The sequence below is a fragment of the Lepus europaeus genome, chromosome 4, assembly GCF_033115175.1.
Source record: "Lepus europaeus isolate LE1 chromosome 4, mLepTim1.pri, whole genome shotgun sequence".
NCBI classification, from domain to species: domain Eukaryota; kingdom Metazoa; phylum Chordata; class Mammalia; order Lagomorpha; family Leporidae; genus Lepus; species Lepus europaeus.
This window is the reverse complement of record NC_084830.1, coordinates 163,585,939-163,613,881: the sequence shown is the minus strand read 5'-3', so window position 1 is coordinate 163,613,881 and position 27,943 is coordinate 163,585,939. Positions and strand designations below refer to the sequence as shown.

The 27,943-nt window shown below is 57.4% G+C and overlaps 1 protein-coding gene across 1 annotated transcript; it reads right to left on the bottom strand.

Moving 5' to 3' along the window:
- Positions 1-27,615, bottom strand: REEP5 (receptor accessory protein 5). The gene is made up of 5 exons (XM_062189314.1): positions 27,445-27,615; positions 27,244-27,337; positions 9,760-9,898; positions 2,119-2,287; positions 1-255 (listed from the first exon to the last, which is right to left on the bottom strand). Exons 1-5 carry the CDS (start codon positions 27,560-27,562, stop codon positions 206-208), a joined length of 570 nt encoding a protein of 189 aa, XP_062045298.1. The 5' UTR covers positions 27,563-27,615; the 3' UTR covers positions 1-205.
- Positions 27,616-27,943: the final 328 nt, after the last annotated feature.

The window sequence follows — 27,943 nt, the reverse complement described above, 5'->3', positions numbered from 1 at the left end:
TAGAGGCTGTGGGACACGTCACTTTATTTTTGTATTTCCTGCAGGATGGTAACGTGTCTTTGGATACCCAGAGGCAAATACATTTTCCACATTGTACACGGACAGTAAGCAGAACTTGGGCCGCATCCCAGGGGTTCACGTCGCGAGCGCGTTCCTGAGGCAGCCTGAGGGTGGAAGCACAGCGGCGCACTCGGCGCCGGAAGGCCTAGGTGCTCTTCTTCTCGTCGCCCAGCAAGTTCACCGTCGCTTTCTTGGCTGTCAGGGGGGAGAGAACACTGTATCACAGCTCCTGCAGCACAAGCCCCTGCCTGAAGCAGCCACGAGGCAGCACGACCTGCATGAGGTTTGAGGTCAGGGCCCAGAGGCTTTGAGGAAGTGGACACGGTGCATCTTCCAAGCACAAACCCCAGAGTTTGAGCAAAAGCCTGGAAGGTCCTTGGGCCTGGCCCCGTGCTGTGAGGGTGTCGCCTATGCTGTGTGCCGCCACCCCGTCCTCCAAGCCTCAAAGGCAGAGAGCCCATAGGAGACACAGCCCCTGAGCGAATGCCCTTGAGGCTGGGCGGGTGCTCACAGTCCAGACCTCATTCCAGGCCCCTCTGAGGACAGCCCGACCTTCATATCCAGAGAAAGTCCTCGTCCCAGCGCCAGCCACTGTCTCCCCCCCCAACCCCAGACAGGGAGTAGGGGGAATGCAGGTCTTCGGCTGGGGGCAGGGTCCACGCTCATCTGCAAAGTGTCCTCAGCTGGGGGACCCGGATGACCAGGGCAGGGTGAGACGCAGCACCAGCGGAGGCCAGGGAGTCCTGCCGCCCCTCGGCCCTGGCAGCCTCTCCAGTCTGTCAGTACCCCTCAGGAACGTGGGAACTGTGTGCACACATCCCGCACACTTGCCTCACCTGTGTGGGAGTAGCTCGTGGCACAGAACCACGGGCGACCCAGGCAGACCCCATCACCCGGGGGTCGCTAGTCAGCCTGAGGTCGAGGAGAGGGGGACGGGGGCAGCTGGTGATCCCCGCAGGGGAAGACCTCCGAGGTGGGGTGGGCTGCGTGCCCAGGAGCCAGGTCCCAGAGGCAGAAACGGGGGACGCGTTGCCCATGGCGTCAGGACTACCAGGGCCTCGCCTCCCTCCCACGTGCTGACGAGCCCAGCGCTCTCACACTTGTCCTGGTTCTCCGTCCCCTGCCCACTCCTCTCTAACCCTTACAGCCCAGCCTCGCCCATCCTGGGCTGCCGCCAGCGCTCGCTCTTCTCCCCTGCCCTCGGCCCCCTTGCTCAGGTCAGAACCTGACTGCGTCAGCTCCTGCCACTGCAGTCTTCTCTGACTCAGACTCCAGCTGCCAAGGTCACGTCACTCTGCTGTTGTCCCTGTGACTTTAGTGGTCACCATGCACCTTCTACTACCCTGCCCCTTGCTCCTCACCTCCAGTAACCTGTCCCTTCCTGCAGCCCCCACCTCCAGCGTTCCTCGCCAATGCCCCTGTGATCTTGGGTCAGCTCTACCACCCCTGACCACTCCCCTCACCCCGCTGGGACCCCATCGTCGTACAGGGACCCCTCACTGCCGCCTCTAAAATCTCAACCAAGCTCTGCGGCGGGGGCACAACAACACCAACTGGTCTCCTGCGTGCTGGTCCCAGGAGCCACTCCTGTCCACCCCTCTCCCGCTGTCCAAGGGCAGCCGGCGAACCACGGCCGCTCATCACGTGCCCTCTGCTTTCTGGCGGCAGCAGGTGGGTGACACAGCGGCCCCACGCCACCTCCAGCACTTCCTTTCGAGCCCGGTCCCAGAGGGCTGCTTCATCCTTCCCCATTGTCGTCTGCTCTGTCCCTTCCTCCTCCTCGGCTGAGAAACCGGAGGCAATCGGAGAACCACGTCTCTGCAGCCGACGGTCACGGGCGCCCAGCTGCCAGGCGCTCAGCCCTCAGCCATGGCCACATGTCCCAGCTCCACAGGCCAGCCCTTGCCCTGGAGGCTGGCCCCTGCACCCACAGCACGCCCACCAGCGTGCTCTCTGCTGGAGCATCCCCGCTGAGGCAGGAGCACACTTCCTTCCCCCTTAAACAGCTCGGGCCCCAGCTCCAAGCACAGGCCCCCCGGCCCCCCAGCCGAGCCTCACCTTCTTTGGCGAAGGCGTCGGCCGTCTCTTTGGCTTTGTCCTTCAAGTCCTTCACCACGTCATCCACCTGGGCCTCGTGCTTCAGGAAGAAGGGGCGGAGGATGCGCCTGTAGAGCAGCTCGGCGCCGTTGGAGGGACTTGGCGCCATGCACCAGAGCAGGAAGCCACACTGCAGGGGCAGAGACAGGTCACGCGCGCCCTCGCCCGCCCGGCACCAGGGCCTGCCTCAGACCTTCCGGGCAATTCTGATGCATTGGCTTCTACCCCAACACACACGCTCACCCCGACCCCTCCTGAAAGAGAGCAAGACACAGAGCTCTTCCATCCACAGAGCTGGGCGAGCTGCAGCAGCAGCCTGGAACTTAATCGGGGTCCCACAGGGGTGGCGGGGAGCAAAGGCCTCTGGGTGTGCGTCCGCAGGAAGCTGGGACGGGGGCTGAGCTGCGACCCAAAGCCAGGGACCCCGATACGGACTGTGGGCATCCCGAGCGTTACCGGTGCTGACTGCAGGCCTTGTCTGAAGGGGAAAACACGACATGGCAGGCGCTGGCCAGGGAAAGCGGAGGCTGAAAAGGCCGCGGGCACTCCCGGCCCAGCTTCGAAGCCAGGACTGCTTTCTGGTTCAGAACCACAAGGGGCTTCTACTGTCACCAACCTGGGACAAGCCTGCTCCAGGCAGCGAACGGCTACCACGCTGCCCCCAGGCGCAGGGCTAAGCCCGGCTCAGTGATTCTCCCTGGTACAGAAAACGCCCCTTCCTGCTGCCCGGCCTCCAGGGGCCCTCAGCCAGCTGTCCGTCACCGCACACCTCAGCTTCATGGCTCTGCTTTGTCACTGAGATTTTATAACAAGAATTCTGCCCTAATAACAAGAATTTTATACTATTTTATCTCAGAAAATTGGTCCGTTCCAACAATAATGCCGACACAGCACATCAATCATGCAAGCAAGTTTCTCAAGAGCACAGGGAGAGGGGACACACGGAGTGACGCGCCCGAGACGCAGGGTGGTCTTCACAGAGGCTATGACCACAGAGCATGTTCCAAATCGATTTTTCATAAGTTCTTAAAGACCCCAACTTTTAAAAAACTTATTTTCTGGGGCTGGCGCCATGGCACAGGTTAATCCTCCACCTGCGGCACCGACATCCCATGTGGGCGCTGGTTCTAGTCTTGGCTGCTCCTCTTCCAGTCCAGCTCTCTGCTATTGCCTGGGAAAGCAGCAGAAGATGGCCCAAGTCCTTGGGCCCTGCACCCACGTGGGAGACCTGGAAGAAGCTCCCGGCTCCTGGCTTCGGATCGGCACAGCTCCAGCTGTTGCAGCCATCTGGGAAGTGAACCAGTGGAAGGAAGACCGCTCTCTCTGTTTCTACCTCTCACTGTAACTCTACCTCTCAAATAAATTAAAAAAAAAAAAAAAAACACAAAAAAACAACTTTTTAAATTTCATTTGAAAGGCAGACAGAGACCTTCCATTTACTAGGTTCAGTCCGATGCCCACAGTGGCCAGGGCTGGGCCAGGCTGAAGCCAGGAGCCCAGAATTCAGCCCGGTCTCCCACAGGGAGGGCAAGGGCCCGGGAACCTGAGCCCTCACTGCTGCCTCCCAGGGTCTGCATTGGCAGGAAGCTGGGTGGGCAGCAGAGGAGCCGGGCCTCAACCAGGCACTCGGACGGGGCACGCAGGCGTCCTAAGCGACTTCCGGGCCGTGCCAACCGCCTGCCCCCACCTCTCAGCTTCCTGGGCATTAAGTTTAACTCCACAGCCTTAGTTCTCGCTCCTCCAAGCCAAGGATTGAGTTCAGACAACTCGGGAGCTACAAGGCCTTTCTGAAACAGCGACTTCCGTGTTGGGTGAGCACAGGGACTGGAGCCTGCAGTGCTCCTGCTCCCTCCGGCACAGCAGGCACTCCACTCGGCACCGTCTCGGCGTCAGGACTCCGGGAATGAACACTCATGAATGAGATGTTAGATGCTCCAGAGCTTGCAAAAAGACAATCAGACTGGATTTTTAAAAACAAAACTATAGGGTTTGGCTGCAGCGCCAGCATCCTGTATGGGTGCCGGTTCTCGAGTCCCGACTGCTCCCAGCTGCTCCACTTCCAACCCAGGTCCCTACTATGGCCTGGGAAAGCAGTGGAAGACGGCCTAAGTGCTTGGCCCCTGAATCCACGTGGAAGAAGCTCCTGGCTTTGCCCTGGCGCAGCTGCTGTCGTGCGGCCATTTGGAGAATGAATCAGTGGATGGAAGACCTCTCTCTCTACCTCTCTCTGTAGCTCTGCCTTTCAAATAAATCTTTTTTAAAAATTGTAACTACAGGGCCCGCCCTGGCCTGAAGCGCCGGCATCCCATATGGCCGCCGGTTCTAGTCCCGGCTGCTCCACTTCCAATCCAGCTCTCTGTTGTGGCCTGGGAAAGCAGTGGAAGATGGCTCAAGTCCTTGGGCCCCTGTACCTGTGTGAGAGACCTCCAAGAAGCTCCTGGCTTTGGATTGGCGCAGCTCCAGCCGTTGAGGCCATCTGGGGAGTGAACCATCAGATGGAGGACCTCTCTCTCTGTCTCTAACTCTCTCTGTACCTCATCTTTCAAATAAATAAAATAAATCTTTAAAAAAAAATTGTAACTATACCTTCCTCCTAAGAAACAGCCCCTGCACACCACACGCTCCCTCTCTTTTTCACTTCCCTGGAAATGGCTTTTACATTTTAAAAAAAAATTTTTTTTTTTTGACAGGTAGAGTGGATAGAGAGGGAGACAGAGAGAAAGGTCTTCCTTTTTGCCATTGGTTCACCCTCCAATGGCCGCTGCGGCCGGCTCATCACGCTGATCTGAAGCCAGGAGCCAGGTGCTTCTCCTGGTCTCCCATGCGGGTGCAGGGCCCAAGGACTTGGGCCATCCTCCACTGCCTTCCCGGGCCACAGCAGAGAGCTGGCCTGGAAGAGGGGCAACCAGGACTAGAACCCTGTGTGCCGGCGCCACAAGGCGGAGGATTAGCTTGTTAAGCCACGGCGCCGGCCTCATTTTTAAATTTTTAAAAAATTATTTCAGAGGGAGAGAGAGAGAAACAAAAAGAGCTCCCATCCACTGGCTCACTCCCCAGATACCTGCAGTGGTGCAGCCAGGAGCTCAGTCTGGGTTGGCCACGCGCCAACTGCGTACGCCCTCACCTGCCACTTCCCAGGCTCTAGCAGCCCCAGACAGGAACTGAACTCAGAAACTCTGATGTTTAACCACTAAGCTAAATGTCCACTCCCGGCCTTCTGATTTTATTTATTGGAAAAGCTCTGAATATCCAAACTTCATGCCGTGTCTTCCCGTGGCTGCCACACACACACCCTGAACTCAGTGCAGTGTGCTGCACACGTCGAGTGAGATTTCTCACAGAACATTCTGTGAGGTTTCAGAAGAGTCGTAGATTAATGAACCTGCAGAACGAATTCAAGGTGCAGGTGGTCTCGGTGCATCCTAAAGTTCTGAGCAAGGCAGACAGGCCGGGCCCCACCCTGGGAGGGGCAGGAGGGACCAGGGTGAGCGTCCACATCTCTGTGCCTCTCCCGTGGGTCACTTTGTGGGTCACGCTCAAACTTAATTTAGTATTCCCAGCACCCAGGAGCCGCTGTCTTGAGGATGGGAAAATGATTCCTGTTCTCCACCCACATCCTTAGGGAGATCTTGTTCTCCTGTGAGAAAGAAAGCAAATTACTGCTCAACCCTCGGGACGCGCTCGGCTGTCGGCTTTCTCAGCCCCTGTGGAGCCTACGGAACCGTGCACAGCCCAGGAAGAGCACCCACAGCCCCGACTGCCCTCTGGGCGGCCGCACACATGCTCTCAGCTAGGGGAGTCGGCAGGTTCTGGGAGTCTGAAGCCGCCCCACACCGTCCCCCACAGCAGGCACTGCCGTGCGTGTGAGCCTGGCCACAGCTCGGAGCTGGTCCCAGCACGCTGCAGTGACCGCCTCAGCAGCCAGGGCCTGGGGCCAGCGTCGCGGAAGAGCAGGTAAACCACTGCCTGCGACGCGGTTCCGGCTGCTCCACTTCTGACCCAGCTCCCTGCTACTGCTCCTGGGAAAGCAGCGGAAGACGGCCCACGTGCTTGGGCCCCGGCACCCACATCAGAGACTGGGATGGAGTTTCTAGGCTCCTGGCTTTGACCTGGCCCAGCCCTGGCTGTTGCAGCCATTTGGGGAGTGAACCAGTGGATGGAAGGTCTCTCAGTCTGCCGTATTGATCACCCAACTGATCAATCGGTCAGGAACCAGAAAGCCTCGGCAGGCGCAGGGGGCCCGGGGGGCTGCTCAGCACACGCAGCGGAGCCAGCACCGGGCACGCCTCCCTGACTTGCTGGCCCCACGAAGACTAAGAGAAATGTGCTGGGGGTGGGGGGAGCTCACCGACCACACCACCACCCTCTCTCATCTGCAGCGTCACCTACAGTAACCAGACAGGCATCGCACAGGTCTCTCACCTGGGAGGCAGGTGAGCTGCTACCCAAGCAGATCAGCTCTGTCCAAGAACCCGGGGAACTTGAGGCCACACATGTGCACTGTGTCAACAGGGAGGAGTCAGACAGAACCAGACCCGGGTGGCGCCTCAGCCAGATACAGGGGACTTCAAAACGCTCGCGGAATGTGCGTTATCTCCTGATTCCATGTTCCAACGTCCCCACACGCGGTGAAGACAGCAACAGAGTCGGTAGGCACAGACCCACATATCCGCACAATTAAACACACTTAAAGCGCGGCAGCAAACATGAACACAACAGGAAGACCACAGCAAGGTGCTGCTTTTTGGTGGCAGGACCACAAATGTCACCTTGGTCTACCTGGAGCACGTCCCAGCGCACAGCACAACAGCACGTCTCCCTCTCCAAGGAGCCTCCCGGCCCGGAACAGCGTCCGGCAGGTGGAGGGCGAGCACACACGCATCTACGCAGACACTGGAATCGCCTGTCAGGGACCGGCTTCCCGGCGAAGCCCGGCGCTCCCGTGGTGCAGTGCGAGCTAGACACGACCTCTGTGACCCCTCACAAAGCTGAGCCACTGGCTCCTCTTACTCTCCTCCCATCTCACAGTGCACTTCAGAAATGGGGAAAAGCCCAGCAGTGTTGACTCAGCAAGGACAAAACCCGGGGAGGCAGCCCGCGGCGCAGGGTGAAGCCGCCACCCGTGATGCAGGCATCCACACGGAAGAGCCAGTTCAGGTTTCCAGGGCACACGGGGCGGGAAGCTGGGCTGGGGGCTTCCGATCCAGCTCCCTGCTAAGCACCTGGGGAGGCAGCAGAGGATGGCCCAAGTACCTGGGCCCCTGCACCCTTGTGAGAGAGCAGGATGGAGTTCCAGGCTCCTAGCCTTAGCCAGGCCCAGCCCTGGCCTTTGCAGCCATTTGGGGCGTGAACCAAGTGATGGAGGATCTGTCACTGTGCCTCTCAAATAAATAAAAAATAAATAAATAACACATTTCTGTGTCTGATTTCTTATATCAAAAGTTCCATATCTAATTTCTTATATCTAAATTTGTTTGGAAAAGAATTTTAAAAATAAAGAACACAGGAGTGTAGACCATGTAGGACAAACTGCAACAATGACACCACCATCTGGGGCCGGCACTGCGGCGTAGTGGTAAAGCCCCAGCCTGCTGTGCCGGCATCCCATATGGCTGCTCCACTTCTGATCCAGCTCTCTGCTATGGCCTGGGAAGGCAGTGCAGGATGGCCCAAGTCCTTGGGCCCCTGCACCCGCATGGGAGACCCGGAGGAAGCGCCTGGCTTTGCAACAGCTCAGCTCCCGCTGTTGCAGCAGTTGAAGACCTCTCTCTCTGCCTCTCTGACACTCTTTCAAATAAAATAATAAAATGAATCTTAAAAGAAAAAAGGTCTGAACATTGTGAGCGACGAAGCAGAAGCATTATTTCCCAGTGAAATGAGACGCCGCCAGGACCCCTCACACGCACAGCACAGGACACTCGGGGGCCTGATACTGTCATCTGCGGACGCTCCGCTCAGGGGGACAGGACCACAGGGAGGCTGCAGGCGAGCGCCAGGGCCCAGCAGGAGACAGCCCAGACCCTGGGTGCCTGCGGGGCCCAGGGGGAAAGTGTCCACCGAGGCAGCCAAGGGGGTCTGCAGGGTACGTGCCCTCCAGATGCAGGAGTCCCCGGGGACAGCGGCCCGAGGGAGGGGGAGTCTCCGCTGACACCCCCACAGCCATCAGAACCGGTCAGCTCTGACACGGCTTTCACCAACACCAGCGAAAACCTGGAAGGGCAGGAAGAGGGCCCAGAGCCCCTCAGGGCTGGCCCTGTGACGGACGCCCACCGCCTGCTGGCTGAGGGGGAGAGCCACCTGGCAGGAGAGGAGAGCCTGTCCCTCTTATCCAGCCCGTGGCGTCAGGAATCACAGTGCCGCTCCCCACGCCGCTCCCCGGCCAGCATCACTAAGGCGACTTGCGAGGAGGAGCCACAGCACATCTTCTTTCTCCAAAACTCGCTCAGAAACTGGTGCTTTTCCCCCAGAAATGCTGCCCGTGCCCACAGAGACACGGCACTGGCCTCGCTGGAGGCTGACGCCGCACGGGGACGGGGTCTCAGCACAGCCACGGCCGCACCGGCCCATCGCGCGGCTGCCCCTCGGCAGCCACCATGCTTCGGCCGCTCGCAGGACAGCAGCCCAGGGAAGCCGGACGCCGAGTCCTGTCATTCCGAGCCCCAGATGGAACCCACAGGCCTGGTGTCTGGGCCCGTGTTTCCGTCCCTGCGTGCGGGTCCCCACAGAGAGCACAGCACACGCGGGTGGGAGGAAGGCCCGCCTACCTTGAGCATGTAGTAGAAGGGGGACCAGGGCGTCCCTGCGTGCGGATCCCCACAGAGAGCACAGCACACGCAGTGGGAGGAAGGCCCGCCTACCTTGAGCATGTAGTAGAAGGGGGACCAGGACGTCCCTGCGTGCGGGTCCCCACAGAGAGCACAGCACACGCGGGTGGGAGGAAGGCCCACCTACCTTGAGCATGTAGTAGAAGGGGAACCAGGACGTCCCTGCGTGTGGGTCCCCACAGAGAGCACAGCACACGCAGTGGGAGGAAGGCCTGCCTACCTTGAGCATGTAGTAGAAGGGGGACCAGGACGTCCCTGCGTGCGGGTCCCCACAGAGAGCACAGCACACGCAGTGGGAGGAAGGCCCGCCTACCTTGAGCATGTAGTAGAAGGGGGACCAGGACGTCCCTGCGTGTGGGTCCCCACAGAGAGCACAGCACACGTGGGTGGGAGGAAGGCCCGCCTACCTTGAGCATGTAGTAGAAGGGGGACCAGGACGTCCCTGCGTGTGGGTCCCCACAGAGAGCACAGCACACGCGGTGGGAGGAAGGCCCGCCTACCTTGAGCATGTAGTAGAGGGGAACCAGGACGTCCCTGCGTGCGGGTCCCCACAGAGAGCACAGCACACGCAGTGGGAGGAAGGCCCGCCTACCTTGAGCATGTAGTAGAAGGGGGACCAGGACGTCCCTGCGTGCGAGTCCCCACAGAGAGCACAGCACACGCAGTGGGAGGAAGGCCCGCCTATCTTGAGCATGTAGTAGAAGGGGGACCAGGACGTCCCTGCGTGTGGGTCCCCACAGAGAGCACAGCACACGCGGTGGGAGGAAGGCCCGCCTACCTTGAGCATGTAGTAGAAGGGGAACCAGGACAGGAAGAGGTCGGAGAAGAACTCGGCGATGCTGAACACACCGTACACCACCCAGTAGGTCAGCCACTGGGTGTCATCCTCTTTGTTGGGGCTCTCGATGGCTTTCATTCTGAAATGAAGACAAACCGGCACTGAGGGAGACACCAGGGGACCACGCCCGGACCTCTCCACCGGCAAACTCGGGCAGGAGGACCGGGAGGACATCAGGACCAGTCGGCATAACCACGTGTCCCCAGCCCTCGGACGGCCCCGGAACCCAGGCCCTGGGGGACGGGGAACCAGAGCAGCCCACTCCTGGCACTGGGAACCTCCCACACGGGACGCCAGCCTCTAACCCACGCCCTGAGATGCAGGCAACTCCTCAGCTGTGCTTTGCCGCCGCTCAGCAGGAGACACGGGACAGAACGTGTGCTGTGACTCAGAGCAGTCCCCCTTCTGTGGTACAGGCTTCCTTGGTGCCGGGACGCCCCCCACTCCAACCCTGGGCCCCACAGCCTCACCTCCTACCCACGGGGACCACACTGAGCTGCACTCAAAGAGGAGCCCAGAAGACATCGAATCCTGTTGGGTCTGTGAGACAGGCTCACTACTGAGAAACGCCGTTGGGCCACGGGGCCACGCCGAGCCATGCCAAGCCACCACCTGGAAAGCCCTCGCCTTGTTCATGGGAGGAAGCTCTGTGTGCGTGTACCTGTGCATGTGTGTGCATGTACCTGTGCACGTGTGTGCCCATGCACGTATATGCACGGACATCCATGTATTTCAAGAAAACAAAGGGGGGAGTTACAGTTTGAGACGATTGCTAATGACACATGGAAGACATGATTAAGTAACTGCTCTTTGAACTTCAGCACTGGGCCATGTATTTCCACTTCAAGCACAAGAACATGTGAAGGGAATTCAAGAAGCTGGGTGATGGTGCTAACACATGGACCACGCCTGCACCTCGGAGGCTAACGTGAGGGATCCATGTGTCATGGTGTCTGTAGTTATGAATCGAAAACGTACCAGGCAGAGCGGGGCACACTCATGTCTCTCCTTGGGTCTCACGTGGGCAGACCAGCTGCTCCCGACTGGGCACCTGCCGCACTGTGCACAGGACCCTGCGTGCGGCCTTAGCCTCCGGTGCGACTGCTGTGACCCCTGGCCCAGGGGCTCCCATGCCCTCTGACCCAGCCTGCCGGAATGTACCCCGAGTACATCACACCCAATAAACACACAGATCTGTGTGCACATAAGCAGGTGTTTTGGGAAACTGATTATCAACTATTTCATTACTGTTAAGATGTCAGTCACGATCCACATCCAAAAGCAGAAAACAACACTAGCAGTTCACGCTCAGCTGTCTGAGAATAAAGAAAGGCTACTTCCCTACCTGTCACCAAGAGCAATGAAACAGAGGACTGCTGAGATCCACCGCCCAGAACCACACCTGACTGCACTCCCACAGGGGATCCACCGCCCAGAACCACACCTGACCGCACTCCCACAGGGGATCCACTCAGCCCAGAACCACACCTGACTGCACTCCCACAGGGGATCCACTCAGCCCAGAACCACACCTGACTGCACTCCCAGATGGGGGATCCACTCAGCCCAGAACCACACCTGACTGCACTCCCACAGGGGATCCACTCAGCCCAGAACCACACCTGACTGCACTCCCACAGGGGATCCACTCAGCCCAGAACCACACCTGACTGCACTCCATCAGGGGATCCACTCAGCCCAGAACCACACCTGACTGCACTCCATCAGGGGTTCCACTCAGCCCAGAACCACACCTGACTGCACTCCCAGACAGGAGATCCACTCAGCCCAGAACCACACCTGACTGCACTCCCAGACAGGAGATCCACTCAGCCCAGAACCACACCTGACTGCACTCCATCAGGGGATCCACTCAGCCCAGAACCACACCTGACTGCACTCCCACAGGGGATCCACTCAGCCCAGAACCACACCTGACTGCACTCCCACAGGGGATCCACTCAGCCCAGAACCCACACCTGACTGCACTCCATCAGGGGATCCACTCAGCCCAGAACCCTCACCTGACTGCACTCCCACAGGGGATCCACTCAGCCCAGAACCACACCTGACTGCACTCCCACAGGGGATCCACCGCCCAGAACCACACCTGACCGCACTCCCACAGGGGATCCACTCAGCCCAGAACCACACCTGACTGCACTCCCACAGGGGATCCACTCAGCCCAGAACCACACCTGACTGCACTCCCAGATGGGGGATCCACTCAGCCCAGAACCACACCTGACTGCACTCCCACAGGGGATCCACTCAGCCCAGAACCACACCTGACTGCACTCCCACAGGGGATCCACTCAGCCCAGAACCACACCTGACTGCACTCCATCAGGGGATCCACTCAGCCCAGAACCACACCTGACTGCACTCCATCAGGGGTTCCACTCAGCCCAGAACCACACCTGACTGCACTCCCAGACAGGAGATCCACTCAGCCCAGAACCACACCTGACTGCACTCCCAGACAGGAGATCCACTCAGCCCAGAACCACACCTGACTGCACTCCATCAGGGGATCCACTCAGCCCAGAACCCTCACCTGACTGCACTCCCACAGGGGATCCACTCAGCCCAGAACCACACCTGACTGCACTCCCACAGGGGATCCACTCAGCCCAGAACCCACACCTGACTGCACTCCATCAGGGGATCCACTCAGCCCAGAACCCTCACCTGACTGCACTCCCACAGGGGATCCACTCAGCCCAGAACCTCACCTGACTGCACTCCCACAGGGGATCCACTCAGCCCAGAACCTCACCTGACTGCACTCCCACAGGGGATCCACTCAGCCCAGAACCACACCTGACTGCACTCCCACAGGGGATCCACTCAGCCCAGAACCCACACCTGACTGCACTCCATCAGGGGATCCACTCAGCCCAGAACCACACCTGACTGCACTCCATCAGGGGATCCACTCAGCCCAGAACCACACCTGACTGCACTCCATCAGGGGTTCCACTCAGCCCAGAACCACACCTGACTGCACTCCCAGACAGGAGATCCACTCAGCCCAGAACCACACCTGACTGCACTCCCAGACAGGAGATCCACTCAGCCCAGAACCACACCTGACTGCACTCCATCAGGGGATCCACTCAGCCCAGAACCCTCACCTGACTGCACTCCCACAGGGGATCCACTCAGCCCAGAACCACACCTGACTGCACTCCCACAGGGGATCCACTCAGCCCAGAACAACACCTGACCGCACTCCCACAGGGGATCCACTCAGCCCAGAACCCACACCTCACTGCACTCCATCAGGGGATCCACTCAGCCCAGAACCACACCTGACTGCACTCCATCAGGGGATCCACTCAGCCCAGAACCCTCACCTGACTGCACTCCCACAGGGGATCCACTCAGCCCAGAACCTCATCTGACTGCACTCCCACAGGGGATCCACTCAGCCCAGAACCACACCTGACTGCACTCCCAGATGGGGGATCCACTCAGCCCAGAACCACACCTGACTGCACTCCCACAGGGGATCCACTCAGCCCAGAACCACACCTGACTGCACTCCCACAGGGGATCCACTCAGCCCAGAACCACACCTGACTGCACTCCCAGACAGGAGATCCACTCAGCCCAGAACCACACCTGACTGCACTCCCAGACAGGAGATCCACTCAGCCCAGAACCCACACCTGACTGCACTCCCACAGGGGATCCACTCAGCCCAGAACCCACACCTGACTGCACTCCCACAGGGGATCCACTCAGCCCAGAACCACACCTGATCGCACTCCCACAGGGGATCCACTCAGCCCAGAACCCACACCTAGCTGCACTCCCAGACAGGGGGATCCACTCAGCCCAGAACCCACACCTGCACTGCACTCCCAGACAGGAGATCCACTCAGCCCAGAACCACACCTGACTGCACTCCCAGATAGGGGATCCACTCAGCCTAGAACCCACACAGCACTGCTGCTAGCTGATGCTAACACAGAGTCCCTGGCAGGTAGATCCCACACAGGTGTGCAGTCTACAACCCTGCTGCCCAGGTGACACTAACACAGTTCCCTGGCAGGTAGAGCTCACACAGGTGTGCAGTCTACAACCCCGCTGCCCAGGTGACACACAGTTCCCTGGCAGGTAGATCGCACACAGGTGTGCAGTCTACAACCCTGCTGCCCAGGTGATACTAACAGAGTCCCTGGCAGGTAGATCCCACACAGGTGTGCAGTCTACAACCCTGCTGCCCAGGTGATGCTAACACAGTTCCCTGGCAGGTAGATCCCACACAGGTGTGCAGTCTACAACCCTGCTGCCAAGGTGATGCTAACACAGTTCCCTGGCAGGTAGATCCCACACAGGTGTGCAGTCTACAACCCTGCTGCCCAGGTGACACTAACACAGAGTCCCTGGCAGGTAGAGCTCACACAGGTGTACAGTCTACAACCCTGCTGCCCAGGTGACACTAACACAGAGTCCCTGGCAGGTAGATCCCACACAGGTGTGCAGTCTACAACCCTGCTGCTCAGGTGACACTAACACAGAGTCCCTGGCAGGTAGATCCCACACAGGTGTGCAGTCTACAACCCTGCTGCTCAGGTGACACTAACACAGAGTCCCTGGCAGGTAGATCCCACACAGGTGTGCAGTCTACAACCCTGCTGCCCAGGTGACACTAACAGAGTCCCTGGCAGGTAGATCCCACACAGGTGTGCAGTCTACAACCCTGCTGCTCAGGTGACACTAACACAGAATCCCTGGCAGGTAGAGCTCACACAGGTGTACAGTCTACAACCCTGCTGCCAAGGTGACGCTAACACAGTTCCCTGGCAAGTAGATCCCACACAGGTGTGCAGTCTACAACCCTGCTGCCCAGGTGACACTAACACAGAGTCCCTGGCAGGTAGATCCCACACAGGTGTGCAGTCTACAACCCTGCTGCCCAGGTGACACTAACACAGAGTCCCTGGCAGGTAGAGCTCACACAGGTGTGCAGTCTACAACCCTGCTGCCCAGGTGACACTAACACAGAGTCCCTGGCAGGTAGATCCCACACAGGTGTGCAGTCTACAACCCTGCTGCCCAGGTGATGCTAACACAGTTCCCTGGCAGGTAGAGCTCACACAGGTGTGCAGTCTACAACACTTTTGCAGGTGATCCTCATGCACAGCCAACCTTAGGGCAATCAGCTCAAAGTTCTGGTCTAGGAAGAGAAAGTCCAAATGCTGATCCAGGCCTGGCAGGCGATAGCCAGAGGTCAGGCAGCCTTTCGGACAACAGGTCAGCGTCCAGGAAAGAACAGCTCGACCTAACAGGCACACTGACGAATGTCTACCAAATCCAGATAAGCTGATTTTTTAAAAAAATTTATCTATTTATTTATTTGAAAGGCAGAGACAGAGAGCTCCCATCAGCCCAGGGGGCCAGGAACTCCATTCAAGCCTCCCACGGGGGCAGCAGGGACCCAACATTTTGAGCCGTCACTGCTGCCCGCCCCATCCCCAGGGCTGGAACTCAAAGCCAGGCCCTCCACTGTGGGGCACGGGTATCCCAACCATCCCCTTAACCCTAGGCCAACCCTAGCTGAACACCAGAGGATGCACCCAGAAGCCATTCCCTTCAGAGACAGTGACTGCGGGAGCTCACGCAGCCTTCCGCCAGCGAAGCAAGGGATTAAATCAAGAGGGAGGGGAGAGGCGGCCAGCCCGGCGGGGCAGAGCTGGCAGATTCGCAGCAGCTAATGAGGCTGAGATCAGACTAGGGAATTACCTGTGGATTTTAATTATATCCCAAAGCTCAAAGGCTGCAGAGAGCAGGAGGTGGCTGACTCCCAGTGCTGCCTGCAGGTCAGGTGAGACAGGCCCCAGGCCCGTGGAGGCCGGCGCACTGGCCCAGCACGGGGTCGGCCGACTCTGCCCCTCTGAGCCCCTCCACTCACTCACACCCTGGTGCAGCTTTCTGAAAGCAGGGAACACGGTATGGCCAAGGGAGAGCATGGAGCCCGGGCAGAGGAAGCACAGGCTGAGCAGACGGCCCCACCCCTCCCCTCCTGAACAAGGGGTCCTCCTGCAGAGACCCCGGGACCGAGCTGCAGTGACAATGACGCAATGATGGAACATGCGTGCCGCCCTGGCGGGGGACACTGACATGGGACATATCAGGGCCTTCTGCCCAATTTTGCTGTGAACCTGAAGTAAGGATTAAAGTGCTTCACCCACCAAGCAGTAAGTGTGCAGTCCCAGACAGTCTTGTACCACATGACACCGTCTGGGTTGTCGGGATCTGGATCCAGCATCCGCCCCACGAATCCAGACGCCGTGTGCGTGCTGACGCCGCCCAGGCTGCTGTCTGCAGGCCACATTTCTGCCCAGCCAGTGCTCACTGCAGAGCCATCACCACCACCCTGGGATGCCACAGCATGGCCGCTGCTGCCCGAAGCCAGGGACAACGGCCAGTGTGTGCCGCGGACACAGTCCACTGCCCGCCTTCAGCAGGGTCTTCCTCCTCCGGCTCGTGCAGATGCCGAGGGCAGGAATCCCGGCTGGACGCATCCCACAGCCCCTTGGCGTCACAAGTGACCAGGTGACCAAGTTCTGACCGAGGAGCCAGGCTCGAGGGTTTCACAAGCAAAAGATCATTTTGCTCCAGGCCTTCCCACTCCATGCTTCTGGAAGCCCTGGAGCCACACGGCTGTGGGCAGCAGTCTGGGAGGATTCCGTTCTGTCAGGTGGCAGGGACAGGGCCTGCACCCCCAAAGCACCCGCCCTGGAGCATCATCCTCCAGACTTCTCTCCCAGGAGGCACCCCAAGTCTGTCTGTAGGGAATTAAACCTCCGGACTGGCACTGTGGCACAGCAGGTTAAGCCACAGCCTGCAGTGCCAGCATCCCATATGGGCACCAGTTTGAGTCCCAGTTCCCTGCTAACGCACCTGGGAAAGTAGTAGAAGATGGCGCAAGTCCTTGGGCCCCTACACCCATGTGGGAGGCCTGGAAGAAGCTCCTGGCTCCTGGCTCCAGATGAGCCCAGCCTCAGCCATTGCAGCCACTTGGGGAGTCAACCAGTGGATGGAAGATCAATCAATCAATCGATCGGTCTCTGTCTCTCTCTCTCTCTCTCCCCCTTCCTTCTCTCCCTGTATCTCTGCCTTTCAAACATAAAGTTAGTAAATATTTTTTAAAAATATAGAAATTAAACCTAGCAAATCGGAAAGGCATTTATGGGAGGAAAAGCTGTTTTGAGATATGTCTGTAATGATTTCAATTATTGGGACTTTCTCCTTCCGTCAATGACAACCTGAGCTGTTGTACGTGGGGCAGGCGTTACACCTCGTCAGCTAAACACAGCTCTGCATTGGGCACTTCTGACTGTCTCAGACCCCAAGGTTAGTCCCCTCTAATGCGTGTTTGTCTGTCTTCCCTGTCTTTAAACATCAATTTCTTACATCAGAATGGAGGGTGGTCCTCAAAATCTCATGGAAAATGCAAATTTTTTTTTGACAGGCAGAGTTAAACAGTGAGAGAGAGACAGAGAGAAAGGTCTTCCTTTTTCCGTTGGTTCACCCCCAAAGCGGCGGCTACGGCCGGCGTGTTGCGGCCAGCGCACTGTGCTGATCCAAAGCCAGGAGCCAGATGCTTCCTCCTGGTCTCTCATGCGGGTGTAGGGCCCAAGCACCTGGGCCATCCTCTACTGCCCTCCCGGGCCACAGCAGAGAGCTGGACTGGAAGAGGAGCAACCGGGACAGAATGCGGTGCCCTGACCGGGACTGGAACCCGGGGTGCCGACGCAACGCCGCAGGCGGAGGATTAGCCTAGTGAGCCACGGCGCTGGCAGAAAATGTGAATTTTGAAAAATGTATCCTTTCAAGAAGCTATGCACGAATCTCAAATTTTTTTGCACCAAAATAAACGTATTTTAATTCCACTCTCCACGGGCTTTCTGAAGTACCCTCACACACACACATGTATGTACACGTACTGCATACAGTGAGAAAGCACAACACAGATGACAAACCCGAAACCTCCATCAGAGGCTTTGCAACTAGGAATCCCTGCACCCGCAGGAGAATCCCAAATGAAATCCTGCAAGGGCGCTTCCCAAAGGAAGTAAGGCAAAAAGGAAATGAAAACGGTGAGACTGCACTGGAAGCCAAGAAGCTGAGTGACTCCACTTTTCTGCTCTGAATTCTCAGTGGTGGGTGCAGGACTCCTTGGCACAGCTCACCAAGAATTCCAGTGACCACACAGGCAGAGCCTGCAACGCACCTGACACCACGCAGGGAGCCCCGGACCCGGGGTCGACCGTGGGAGAGAAGGCTTGTGCAGGGGCTGTGGAGAACAGGAAGTCTCTGGAAACCAAACTGGGTAACACATGGACTTAGAATTCAAAAATTATTAGGAAGCCACCAGGCAGCCCACGCTCCCATGCCCAGCAGGCCCAACCTTTGCTGAGCCACACTGTTCTTCAAACAACTTCTCAGCTGCTGACCTAAGTGTAAGAAAAAATACCAGGAGCACCAACAAGACGACAAGTGGAGGACTATGTGCAGGAGAGTACTGGGTGCTTAAACCACGGAGAAGCTCAGAGGCAAAGCTGGGGGACCACAACTGTCACCCGGTCAGCTCCCCATCTGCATGTTCGTAAAAGGAACCACCCTGATCACTGATCATACATAAGAGTGTCAACTGTTAAACCAACAACAGGAGTCACAGTGCACTTGCTCCCCATGCAGGACCTCTGTCCTTAATGAGTTGTATCATGAGAATTAACGGTAAAACTAGTCTTCAGACAGTACTTTATACTTTGTGTGTCTGTGTGGGTGCAGACTGTTGACATCTTTACTTATAGAGTTAGCCTTCTGTATATAAAGATAATTAAAGATGAATCAATGAAAAATGGGGTGGGAGAGGGAGTAGGAGGTGGGACAGGTGCAGGGGTGGGAGGGTGGGTACAGGAGGAAGAACCACTTTATTCCTAAAGCTGTACCTATGAAATCTGTATTCATTAAATAAAAGCTTTCTAAAAAAATAGAAAGTAACCCTCCTGCAGCAGCACCTGCAGGAGCCTGAGGTACACCATCCCTGAAGCCCTCACGAAAGAGGAAGCCGACTGCCCGATGGGTGATACACCGGTGATTAACAGGGCACACACAATGCTCCAGACGCCGACACCCACGGCCACACGCGGTGCCCAGCTCACGAGGGGCACGGCCACCCCCACTGGCCTGAGCTAAAGAGAGGTGTGTCTGCAAAGCACGGACTCCCGTCAAAGCGAGTCGTGCCATCAGCACGGATTTCGATTTGCACTTGTCCGTTATGGGAGCAGAGACGCTGTGTGCCCAAAACTGCAGTTCCTTTTAAAAAACCACAAGAACAGAAAGCAGGGGTCAAAGCTCTAAGAGGTAAGGACGAGAAAGGAATCTGCTTCCGGCCCACCCACTGCGTCCTCATACCTAACGCACACTCCATCCCAGAGGCCAAGGCGGATCCCCTGAGGCTGGCACCGGAGGACCGGGAGGACGGGACCCTGGCAGCGAAGGCCCCGCCCACCAGGGGAGACCCCGCCCTGACGGCCACCTCATGCATGCTCTGCCAGCAACATTTCTAAGTCACGGATCACAGAGCAAGACACGGGAACTCCTGATAACACAGTTTTTTGTCACCAGTGCCTCATGTAGGAATGGGGTGGGGGCGGGGGTGGTCACACATTTTAAGACATAAACACTGGCTCGTTTCCACACCAGAAAGAAAAACGAGTTTTCTTCTCCAGAGAAGGCAGGGGCCGGCGGCCTCAGAAGGCAGAGCTCAGGGCTCCTCGGGGCAGGGCGTGGGCCACCAAGGCCGGTGGGCCAGCAGGGCGGCAGTGACTAAGGGAGGACACAGGAGAGCTGGCCAACGCAAGGCGACCTGAAAAGCTCACAGAAAACGCAACGAAAGGCTGAATTTATTTTGATGCCAAAAAGATTCAGAAATCCACGTTTAGCTTCCACGAAATAAGCACTGGTCATGAGCTTTGTGAGGACCCCTCGAGGTGTCTGGCACCAAAGGAGCCCTTTTCATTCCGTCTGCCACAGCCTTTCCCGGTACCCGCACGTGCTTCTGAACTACGCAGGAACCTGCTCCTCAGACGACCACACAAAACCGCGAGGCGCTACCCCGCGCCCTGTACTTTCACCTCAGCATTGTCCGCAGTACGAAACGGGCAGCCTAGCGACCCATGCCGCACAGCAAGTCAGACTCGGAGGCAGACAGACATTCGAGGGGAGCTTATAGAACACCAAGAGAAACTGAAGGACACACATATTGACCAAAAAAATAAAGCTGTCATTCAGTGTGACCCCTTCTGGTGGTCAGTAACAGCGATGCCACCACCTACCGTCTTGGTTTGTAATGCAAACGGAAGGGCGGGCCTTCATCACACACGACATTGGACACTGGAACAGCAGCAACACAGGCTGGGGCTGGGGAGTCAGGAGTCCCTGCACCTGCTTTGTCCAGACCTGTGACAAGCAACTTCACTTTGCAACGCTGGTGTCCAGACCTGTCAAAAGGTGGCTACAATTCCAGCAGCTTGATCTCCCTTCTAGCTAGCACTGTAAAACCCAAAGCTGAACGCATAAGAAACCTGCTCACACACCCACGTCCCACATCCACGTCTCTGTTCCCCATTCTGGCTCCCTGCTAATGCAGACCCTCGGGGGGCAGCAGTGGAGGCTCAAGTCGCTGGGCCCCTGCCACCCACAGGGAAGACCAGGATCCAGTTCCTGGCCTTGGCCCTGGCACTGCACATGTGGGGAGAGCACTGGCCAACGGGAGCTCTCTGCTTCTCAAATTAAAAAAAAAAAGTAAAACAAAACAAAAGCAACAAATTACTACTTGATAGATGGTAAAATAACAAAGATGAATGTCCAGCAACAGAAAAGCCAACTCCCACCAGGACAACCTGTGTCGCACAGCTGACGGCTCTGTAAATGACGCCCGTGACAGGCGCGGCATCACCCAGTCCAGCTGGGGCTGCAGCGCCCTCATGGGCAGGCCAGGCACGCACGGCCCCCAGGTCAGGAGTCACCCGCGACACCAAGAGGCTCTGAGCGATTTTTAAATTGTTTGCAAACTTCTATTAATTCCTTGTAATTTTAAATTAACTGCCCATGCTATGGGTGGCCATGGAATACCTTAAGATGCTGCGTTTGTAGTTACACTCGGTTTAAGACAAGAATGGAGAGAATAAGTCAAAAGCCACAGCCTCGTCCAGAGTCGGCCCAGAAAACAAGAACTCTCCAGAGCAGCGAGCCAGTGGGCACAGCTCTGCCAGAAAGAGCAGCTCTCCAGGCCACGTAGGGAAAAGAGGGTTCACACATGTCTGCAAGAACATTCCAGAACACAGTGGTAGCACTGGAATAGAGCCCTGGAACTCAGATCAGGAATACATCGTTTAAATCATTCATCTTATTTCCTGGAAACTCTGTTTTCCTTATGGCACAGGCAAAGCGAGAAAAAGACCAAACCAGGGGACCAGCGTTGTGGCACAGTGGGTAAAGCCGCCACCTACAATCCTGGCATCCCACATGAGCGCCAGTTCAAGTCCCAGCTGCTCTAACTCCCTGCTAATGCACCTGGGAAAGCAGCAGAGGACACCCCAAATACTTGGGCCCCTGCATCCATATGGGAGACCTGGAAGAAGCTCCTGGCTCTTGGCTTTGGCCTGCCCCAGCCCTGGCTATTGCAGCCATTTGGGGAGTGAACCAGCAGATGGAAGATTTCTCTCTCTCTCCCAACCCCGTAACCCTGCCTTTCAAATAAATAAAAATCCTTAAAAAATAATAAAAGAACCGCTGAACCAAGTGGCAGGCTGCAATGAGGCTACAGAGTCACAAGTCAGTACAGGGACTCCGCGTTACGTTTCCAGCTCTCTGCAACACTTTCCTGTTCAAACAGTTCAGCAGTATTCGCAGTCACAGCCCCCGAAACGCTGACCAAAGTGCAAGGTTTGCATGCTGAAGGCACAACTCGCAAGGAAACCTCTGATCCACACGGCCCGTGTGCTCTGCCTGAGCTTCAGGCCACACGGAGAAGGCAGGCTCTAACCGTTAGCAGCCTCACAAAGAACCTGCAGAGGGAAGCCGGTGTGCCAGGAACAAAGGCAGCTCCTAGAAAAACGCTTCTGCCCCCAGGTCCTCAGGACTGAAAACGAAGAAACGCAAAGGTAACTACAAGCTGCATAAAACTACGAGAAAAAAAACACGCCCTTCCCATGAGTGCAGGAGGCCAGCAACACACACACACGCCCTACACACCCGAGCTCTGCCTCACAGGGCCAGCTGGGAAACACGGCCGTGCACAGCTGTCAGTCACCCACGTGACTTCCTCGGGGCCTCCAGAACCTAGGAGTCTGCTGCTGTCGAGCTCCCATGAGACGGCAGCCACTCTCTAACTGCTGTTCCCTAAAATGCATCTCACTGGACCTGCCGTGCCTATTAGCTAAGAAGCTGCTATAGCTTTAATGAATTGCACTACTTAAACTTTTCTATTTATTTTTATTTATTTGAAAGGCTGAGCTAGAGCAAGAAAGCGAGAGATTATCTGCTGGCTCACTCCTCAAATGCCCACACCAACCAGGGCTAGGCCAGGCCTAAGCCAGGAGCCAGGCGCTCCATCTGTGTCTCTCGTGTGGGCAGCAGGGACCCAAGTGCTGGAGCCACCGCCTGCTGCCTCCCAGGGTGCACACGAGCAGGAGGCCAGGTCAGAACAGCTGGGGCCTGATCCCAGGCACTCCAGGATGGGACACGAGCCCCACACAGACTTAGCTCCCGTGCCACAACACCTGCTCCTCCGGGTCAGAACAGCTGGGGCCTGATCCCAGGCACTCCAGGATGGGATACGAGCCCCACACAGACTTAGCTCCCGTGCCATAACACCTGCTCCTCCACCCGTTTTATTTGAAAGGCGGAGCAACAGAGAATTAAAAAAAAAATTTTTTTCTAAAATGTATTTATTTGAAAAGAGGAAAAGCTCTCCCACTTGCTCACCCCTCAAACACCCCCCAACAGCAAGGAGTAGGCCAGGCAGAAGCCAGGAGCCAGGTCTCCCACTTGGGGGCCGGGACCCACGTACTTGAGGCCACGTCTGCTGCCTCCCAGGGTGTGCGTTAGCAGGAAGCTGGATAGGAAGCGGAGTAGCTGGGACTCAAACGCAGGCATCCTGCCCCAAACTCCAGTCCCCTCGGTGTTTTTGTTTTTGTTTTTAATTTACTGTCTCACCACCCATTCAGGTCTGACCTCACAGGGTCCTCCCAGAACAGCTCCCCCTTGAGACACAGACCTGAAGGCAGGCGGCCTCCATGGGAAGTCCACTCCAGGAACGTACAGAGGGCCTGGCCTGAGGGGGCAGAACGGAGCGAGCCTGCAAATACGGCACACAGAACTACGAACCTCACAGGAAACAGAATGAGAAGACAGCTTAGGGTGGGTGTCTAGCTGACACTCCAGGTAGGAAGCCGAGTCCCCAGCAGACTGCACGGTCTAAACACTCAGCTCCAGGTCCTGACGCCAGCTTCCTGCTGAGGCAGACCCTGGAGGGCAGCGGTGATGGCTCCTGTCATGGGATCCCTGCTGCACACGGGAGGTCCTGAATTGAGTTCCTGACCCCTGCCTTCAGCCCAGCCCAGCTCCACCCACTGCAGGCTGGAGGGTGAACCAGCAGAGGGGATCCCTCCCCCTCCCCTTTCCCTCTGAACAGTAAAATAAAAATAAGTAAGTTTATCTGGTACAAAAAATTTTGAAATTTATGCATAATTTATTCATAAAGTGCATTTAAATTTTTTTTAATTTTTAAAAGATTTACTTTATTTGAGAGATAGAGTTACAGAGAGAGTGAGAGGGAGGGAGAGAGCTCCCATTCACAAAGGCTGAGGCCAGGCCAGGCCAAAGCCAGGATCCTGAATCTTTATCTGGGTCTCCAAGCACTTGAGCCATCTTCGATTGCTTTCCCAGACACAACAGCAGAGAGCTGGATTATCAGAAGTGGAGCCTTGGGGTCTGGAACCGGTGCCCATATGGGAAGATGGAGTAGCAGATGGTGCTTATCGCTCTGCACCACGGCACCAACCCCATATGTGCACTTTTCATGGACTTTCCGGAGGCTCCTCACATGCATGCTTTGTAGGCTGGCGGTACAGTGTGGTAGGTTGGGCCTGCGACACCAGCACCCCACGAGTTCAAGTTCCAGCTGCTCCACTTCCGATCTAGCTCCTTGCTAATGTACCTGGGAAAGCAACGGAGGACAGCCCAAGTGCTTGGGCTCCTGCCACCAACATGGGAGACACATGTAGAGTTCCAGGCTCCTGGCATCAGCTTGGCCCAGGTGCAGCTGTTTGGGGAATGAATCAGCAGAAAGAAGATTCTCTCCTCTCTAACTCTGCCTTTCAAATAAAAACAAGTAAGACTTTTTTTTATGTATATAAAGATTTATTTGTTTATTTGAAAGGCAGAGTTAGAGAGAGAGTCTTCCCTCTGCTGGTTCACTTCCCAAATGGCTGCAACAGCTGGAGTTGGGCCGATCTGAAGCCAGGAGCCAGGGCCAGGTCTCCCATGTTCCACTGCTTTCCCAGGCCATAGCAGAGAGCCAGACTGGAAGTGGAGCATCTGGGACTCAAACCAGCGCCCATAAGGGATGCTGGCAGAGCAGGCGGTGGCTTCACCACAGCGACAGCCCCAACAAATAAGTCTTTAAAAAATGTTTTGCACCAAAATAAACTTATCTTTCAGTTCAACTGTCCACGACCTTTCTGACATTACCATGTATCATATATCTATGTATATTATATATGTGTGTGTGTGTGTATCTCATAATGAAAATGCTGCCAGGTGCCCAGCAGCCATGCCAAGAGTTAAAAGCAATGAACTTCACTGTAGCGGTGCCAAAAGTTTAAAACAAGCTGATGAATGCCCAGAAAACAAAACATCACTGAAGGGTTGCTGTTATCTCCCAGTAGGTCGGCCTGTCAACAGTTCTTGATAACAAGAAGGCTGATCACCCTTACGGGGTGAGGCTGGGGCTCAAAGGCCCTGATCCCAAAGAGCTCAAAGCTAATTCACACCTGGAAAGTACGGACACAGCACCACCCAGCACCCAGCAGGCTGCTCGCCCTGGCACTGACGTAGGAGTGAGGCTGGGTCTGGGGCCAGGTGCACCTGAGCCTCACCCACGAGTTTCCCAAGGGCGTGAGCAATCAGGGAGCCAGCAGGCAGCCGAGCAACCCCGAGGTTCACGTCTGCACCCTGCAGTGTCCAAGGCGCCCTCCCAGTGACAAAGCCCCAGGGGAGACACAACAAAGAGGCTGAGAGGCAGAAGGGAGGACGTGAGTTTTGGCCAGAGGTCACAGCAGCAAGAATGCCCTTAAGATGTACATCCTACCAGGTCACCCTCCACTTAAAGTCACCTAAGGCCATTAGAAACAAGGAACCCCCGTCACCACCTGGAATGAGGTGCACTCTTCCTATGGGGGCTCTGCCTCTCTGACTCTTAGATCAATTCTAAAATAACTGAAAAAGGGAAGGGTGGGGTTTGGTACAGCAGGTGCAGGTACGATGCTGCTTGAAATGCCTGCATGCCTTCCCTCCCAGTGCCTGGGCCTGAGTCCAGGCTCCACTGCTGACTCTAGCTTCCTGCTGACGTTTCCCTGGGAGGCAGCAGGAGCAAGCGCAGAAGCCTGGGCCCTGCACCGCATGGGAGACCTGGACGGAGTTCCCAGCTCCTTGGCTTCAGGGTGGCCCAGCCCTGGCTGCTGCAGGCATCTGGAGAGTGAACCAGCAGATGGAAGACTTCTCTCTCTCTTCTCCCTCCCTCCCTCTCTCTGCCTTTCAAATATAATAATAATAAATAAACCCCACAAGGTAATCTAATCACATGGATGACAAGTTTTCCTTTCTCACCTGATCAACTGGCACTGAGGTAGAAGACATTTTTCATGTCACTCAGTACTTTAAAAACCCTTATTTATTGTCAGCTCAGTATCAAGAAGCTAGGCAATTACCAAAAACCACCCCAAATTTATTCTAAATGTAAGCAACTAAAACCTAAAGCCTACACCCAAGAAACAGAACACAGAGCAAGAAACAGGAGCAAGCCCCCAGGTGACTGATGCTGCATCCCAGGGAGCAGGCAGGGGCCTGCGACCCACCTGCACTTCACAGACCGGATCTGCCACCGGCTCAACTCCCAGCCCGTCCTCCCTGGGCGCTCCCGGCACACACGGGGGACGGCGGGCCACAGTGAAGGCCTTCTGGGCCTCCTCAGCCCTGGGGTGAGGAGTCCAGCTTCCTGGAATACAGCGGCCAGCTCAGCTGGACTTGCTGCAGCCTGCGTGAGCACCTGAGCAAACTTCTCCCAAACACACACACACACACACACACACACCCCTCCCAGGCCAGCCTGACCAGCCACAGACACCCACCGTGGTGCCGCCCGGCTGAGGTCTTGCTCTTCTCTATTTTCTGTGATTGGAGAAAGCTGCCGAAGCAGCTGGGACCCAGGTACAGCACTGGCTTCCTTGCCAAGAGCTGCAGACTACAACAAAGCCCACGTAGGGAAAGGAGTAGCTCCTACCCCAACGCATGGAAAAACGAAACTGTCGAATAAGACAAACTTAGAAAACCAGCTCTCCTGGTAATCACTGCGGATCCACTGTTAGGAGCCTCAGGTTAAACTTATTTTCGTTACATAGATGAGTCATTTACATAACCAAGGAGCTGTTATGTTACAGATGCGTTTTATAAGGTCTATTTCTGTTCCCGGTCTTTGCACAAGAAGGTAGACTTGAGAAAGAGTGAGAAAGAGAGAGAGAGAAAGAGGGAGAGAGAGAGAAAGAGAGGAGGGAGAGAGGGAGAGAAGAAGAGGGAGAGAGGGAGAGATGGAGAGAGGGGGAGATGGAGAGAGGGAGAGGAGGGAGAGAAGGGAGAGAGAGAGAGGAGGGAGAGAGGGAGAGGAGGGAGAGGGGGAGAGGGAGAGAGCGGGAGAGGGAGAGAGGAGGGAGAGAGAGGGGGAGAGAGGGAGAGAGGAGGGGGGGAGAGAGGGAGAGGGGGAGAGAGGGGGAGAGAGGGAGAGGGGGAGAGGGGGAGAGAGGGAGAGGAGGGAGAGGGGGAGAGAGGGAGAGAGAGAGGAGGGAGAGAGGAGGGAGAGAGGAAGGGGGAGAGGAGGGGGAGAGGGAGAGAGGGAGAGATGCCCGCTGCCCAGCAGGGGTCGGCACTCCCCAGATGCGCCGGTTCAGCCTGGGCGCCACAGGACCGTCTCTGCGTCTGGACCCCACGGCTCTGAGTGACAGCCACCCAAACGACGGTGGGGTCCGCGCCGTGAGGGCGACCCCCCGACCCCACCCCCACCCCCGCGACCCCCGCCCCGTGCGGGTCCGCGAGGCCGCCCCGGGCGGGCGCGGGGCCACTCACGAGACGTAGGCCGGGTAGCCGAATCCGATCAGGTTGCAGAGGAGGGAGGCGCCATAGCCGAACACCAGGTACAAGGCCAGCAGCCCGAGGACACCTGCGGACGCGACCGGGCGAGCGGGTCAGGGGCCGGGCCCGGGCCGCCGTGGGCCCCGCGCCACGTCAGCGCCCCGGCCCCGCGCCCGCCCGCGGCCGCGCACCCACCGAGCGCGATGAGGCTGCGGTTCACACCGCTCCTGGCCTCCAGCTTGGCCAGCAGGTCGGTCATGCAGTTCTTCTCGTGCAGGAAGCGGTCGAGCCGCTCCCTCATGGCGGCGGACATGGCGAGGCCGGCGGCGGCGCGGGGCGGACGGGAGCCGGCTGGACGCGGAGCGGGCGCACCGGGGCGGGACTGCGGCGTCCGCTCGCTCGGCCGCCGCCCCCGGGCCGCGCCCGTGCTGCCCCGCCCCGGGCTCCTCCCCGCCGCGCGGCCGGGCTGCGGCACCGCCTCAGGCCCGCGGGGCGGGGCAGTGGCCTCCCGCCAGGGGTCCTCCTCTGCGGGCCGGGGCGCGGGCTCCTTCCCGCCCCCCCACCCCGCGCCCCCTTTACCCGCTACCGCTGCCCGGACGGAGTGGTGGGCGCGCTGCCAGCACCCAGTGGGTAGGGCCGGGGACGTGGCTGAACGCCCTGCGCCGCCCAGGACGACCCTGCCTCCCCGGGCCGT